The 4,636-nt window shown below is 35.0% G+C and overlaps 1 protein-coding gene across 1 annotated transcript; it reads right to left on the minus strand.

Moving 5' to 3' along the window:
• Positions 1-535: 535 nt before the first annotated feature.
• LOC111908041 (ankyrin repeat-containing protein ITN1) lies at positions 536-2,184 on the minus strand. The gene is made up of 2 exons (XM_023903861.3): positions 1,531-2,184; positions 536-1,442 (listed from the first exon to the last, which is right to left on the minus strand). Exons 1-2 carry the CDS (start codon positions 2,098-2,100, stop codon positions 651-653), a joined length of 1,362 nt encoding a protein of 453 aa, XP_023759629.1. The 5' UTR covers positions 2,101-2,184; the 3' UTR covers positions 536-650.
• Between the last annotated feature and the right edge of the window lie 2,452 nt (positions 2,185-4,636).

Below are 4,636 nucleotides of genomic sequence, written 5' to 3' on the forward strand. Positions count from 1 at the left end.
TATATATATATATATATATATATATATATATATATATATATATATATATATATATATATATATAATTTGACAAAACTATTGTTTCATTAACTGGTTTTGATGCTACACATACTTAATGCGGTGAATACGATAACTGTATTGAATATTTATTGATAATGTTTGTATCCTCATATATATAAATTTTAAGCTCCGCCACTAATTTAAGAAGGATTAATGACGGATGTGGCCTTCGAAAAATGGCCCTTTTTAGTGTCTCCTTGGCATGCTTTGGTTAAACGTGTGCTCCTCGAGACAATTGAGTTTTCTTTGGTTCCACTTATTCAATCATAATTGATCAAATTGGCATGGTCGGGTTGCTTGTAAACTACAAAGTGATCTTTTACGGAAATCGCAATCACTAACACCAAACATAAATACCGAATAGTAAAAGTGAATGGGTAGAAAACAAAATTGAATCTTGTTTTTTTGAACTACAAAACCCATAGAAAATTGGTACTCATTTGGTATGCAGAAAATAATTAAAACCTTGTAAACAGATACAAATCAAACTTGATATATTTTCACAATTAAAGGGTTGAAGTGTACGTCAACTAAACAGAAAAAAAAATGGCATATTATCTAAGAATTAAATAAATAAATAGATAAATAAATCAAACTTCAGCCACACTCTGGTTCCTTGTTGCATTGGTCTCCGGCATCCTGCGCTTTGACAGCTTCATCACCACCCAAACAACAAAATAAATGGTATGAATCAACGCGGTGATCCCACAACCCAACAGCAAAACCAAACAAACCCAAACACTCGTCGCATCCACATACCCATCTGGCGCCATCATCCCTAGCGACTGCAGATATGTAGCCACCATAAACACCACCGTGAACAGTGTTCCAAGCGTAAGCACCCACATTAAGAACTTGTTTCTCAGAGGAAATCCGGTGATCAAGATAACAACTATGCCCAACGAAAATATCATAGTGATTGTATTATACATCACGAAACTGTTGAACTGATCCATATCTACTTCCGTTTGAACTGCGTTTCCAAGAGAATACCGACCATTTTGGGTGTCAGTAATCGCCCCTCCGGGAGGATTGATACCGGAATGGTAAGCCATCGCCGCCACCACTAAGGCGGCAACTATTAGAATCCCACGTTGCTTTTCCAGCCATTGTTTGTCGTCGTTCAGATACCGATCCCATGTTCTTGATAAGAAACCCTTTCGTTTAATCTGAGAGAGAACTGCTGATGGTTGTAAAGGCTTAGAGAGAGGTCGAAGACCATTTGCTCTTAAAACACCGGCTTCCATAAGAATCTGTTGTGTTTCAAACCCTTTGAGATCTTTCGGGGATTGATCTAAAACATCTAGTGCCGTTAATCCATGTCTGTTTACAGCATTTCCATTACCTTTGATACTTGGTATACTCAGCAAATAGCTTAAAATCTGGACAAAATTTTATCAATTATTAATAGAACCTAACAAAAGTATAATTAACCTTGACTTGTTTGGGCTTAAAGATTAGAGAATATACCTGTATCTGTTTATTGATAGAAGCAGCATGCAAGAGAGTGTTTCCATTATGATCTGTGATCTTGGCTAACTCCTCTTCTTTCCACAGCTCCATCAACACTTTCAACGCCTCAATCCGATTATAATTAACACACATATGCAAGATGGTTTCTCCACTCGCCGGCGTCTCCTTAGCAGCTTGAGGATTCGCCTGAATCAGAGCCTTCATAACCTCCAAATGCTCGTTCATGGCTGCCAAATGAAGAGGGGTTAACCCATCTTGATCTTGAAAACCACACACGCCGCCACTACCTAACCGTATAAGTTCTTGCACCATCTCCAGGTTGCCATTGGCGGAGGCAAGGTGGAGTGGGGTTCGTCTTTGGCTGTCTAAGGCCATGGCAAGTTTCGGCTTTTGGGTCAGAACCACCGTGGCAAAATTGAGATGGCCGCGCATGGTGGCGATGTGGAGGGGGGTTTCATTGAAGGCGGTGAGTGAGAGTCTGTCGAGGATGAGTTGGTCTTGATGGAGTAGTTCATTGAGTGCTTGTACGTCGCCTTTCAAAGATGCCTCGTAAAGCTTTCCTTCCATATTTTCTGATATCGATAAAACACTCCTTTACATGGTGTTATATACTGGTTCCACAAGGAGGTGGACTTTCCACGATGTTTCTTACCAATATGCAGAACTTTGACCAATAAAATTTCAAAGTCAACGAGACTCAAAGCGTGAGATAGTGGTTTAATCATAGGGCCACTGGATTTTTAAGGATAAGGTTCGGATTTCGGAACAATGATGACGTTGAATGGGATGAGGACCATCGGTAACCGCGTTTGTTGTTTGTTGCTTGTAGTTCAGCACACTGATTCAGCAACTGCCTAATTAGGACCACTTTCCTCTTTTGCAACTTGATCACATTAAAGCAAAGATCCACATATATTAAACATATAGATATTAAAGGCCAAAGGCCAAAACGACTTAATAATGCAAAAAAAAGTTGTGTTAGCCAATGGTTACCAATTAAATTTGGTTTTGAAAGTAATGATCACCATATTAAAACAATTGGCTAGGTGTGGAGTGGTGGAGTTTGTAATGATCAACCTAATTGTCTTGGAGATTATTATATGGGAAAATAACTTGTCAAATGAAGTTTTAAAACCGTTCAAAAAATCTCAATTATGTTTTGTCAGTTCAAGAAAATTCTACAAACTTAACTTTTTGCCTAAAAAAACCCAACGAAGTTACATTTTTATTCAATTCTATGGAAGTCAAAGAAGAAAAATAGATGACGTGACTTATTACTATATCGGGAAAATGATTTGTAAGATCAATTTGCTAGGTGTGGAGTGGTGGAGTTTGTCATGATCAACCTAATTGTCTTGGAGATTATTGTATACTTGGATAGTTGGATGTTAGCTAGACAATATACTTTTCCGGTAAATAAATAACTTATTTGATGAGTATACATGGTGTATAAACTATAAATTTGGTTTGTTGACCAATGTTTTAAAAACCGGTTTGAACCAAACGGTCGAACCAATTGGACCGGAAACTGGATGAGAGAACGATTCAACTATCACCGGTTTTATGTCGATTTCTGAAGGGGATTGAACCGGCCGATTTTTAGAAAAACCCGGTTGAACCGGTCAAAATAAACTAGTTAAACCGAATAAAAACACATGAGAAAAAACTATTTCCATAATAAACTTTGGTGATTTGTTTTCATATCTATTTAATTTTTTCTAAATAAAAACATATGATATATGTTATAAAGTTTTTTTATTTGTTTGTATTCATCTAAAATTATATTTTGTTTCAGTATTATATATATATTTTTTTTGACGTATATAGATTAATATAAAACATTAAAACTTATGGTTATGTGTTATTTTAATGTATTTGAATTGATCAACAACTTATTTTTATATATATTTTTAATATTTAAACTGGTAACGTCAAATTCATGATTTATATATGTATGTATGTGTAAGAAAATAGGAAAAAAAATATGATAATTATAAAAATCGGTTGACCCGGCGGTCAGACCCGTTGAACCGGAAACCGGTCACCATACTGGTTCAACTAAAAAACCGGTTTTTAAAACATTGTTGTTGACGAATTATAAGTTTCTTGGCATGGTAAGAACCAGAAGTTTTCAAATAGAACAAGTCCAAAAATAAAGTTAGAACAATTGCAATATGTTGTTTTGAAGAAATTGAAATGCCAATGTGGAATTGGTGTCTTCGAGCAAAATCGAGAGACATGTGTGGTAAAAATAGGGTGGTTTTCTTAAACTATATTTATCCATCACAAGAACTATTAAAACTAGATGAAGGGCCGTAGGTTACATTAAATATATTTATATAATTAAATACTTATAAATATATAATGAAATAGTTAAATAATTATAAAAATAAATTATTAAAAATAAGTATGTCCTCGAATTAACTTTAAAATAATATTTTGTATATTAAGGACATGGAAATTTATAATTATTTTAGACTATATGATAAAATAGACATTTATTAATACCATATAATATCAAATAGTCAAGAGTCTCAACTTATAGGTTGCGTTGTGAAAAAAATTGAATATAACTTTTGAGACTGTTAACTGTTGATATTATATGGATAGTTGAATATACTTGGATAGTTGGATAGTTGGATGTTAGCTAGACAATATATTGATGTTCATTGTCTCTAAATTGACTGATCCGGATCTACAGGTGTTACAATTATCTCCCCCTTAGAATGATTACGTCCCGAAATCATCAACGAAACATGACTTGTATAATGACTCTCTACGTTAACTCTTCATCCTAGATAATAATCGTAACTTCTATGTTGCTTCGAACGAGTATTTAACTCTTGGACTCCTTGACTGCAGGTGGTGCTCGATCTTGCACCTACTCTCTATCTCACGTTAGACTCCAAATTTTGACCTTCAAGTCACAATATTGATCCTTACTGGAGACTACTTCTTCTTCTTCTTAACAAACTTAAGATAAGTTCTTTTATTGTTACAATGGACTGATGTGTCATATTCTAATGACATATCATCGCATGTTGCAACGCTTAGACTCAGGTCTCTTAGAGTTAAATTCCAGAACAGACTATACCCTCCTTCA

This window comes from Lactuca sativa, chromosome 5 (assembly GCF_002870075.4).
Source record: "Lactuca sativa cultivar Salinas chromosome 5, Lsat_Salinas_v11, whole genome shotgun sequence".
Classification (NCBI taxonomy): Eukaryota; Viridiplantae; Streptophyta; class Magnoliopsida; order Asterales; family Asteraceae; genus Lactuca; species Lactuca sativa.

Coding starts and splice junctions, on each gene's coding strand:
- LOC111908041 (XM_023903861.3), bottom strand. CDS start 2,100: ATGGAAGGAAAGCTTTACGAGGCATCTTTGAAAGGCGACGTACAAGCA. Junction 1,443..1,530: donor CTATCAATAAACAGATACAG/GTATATTCTCTA, acceptor AATTTTGTCCAG/ATTTTAAGCTATTTGCTGAG.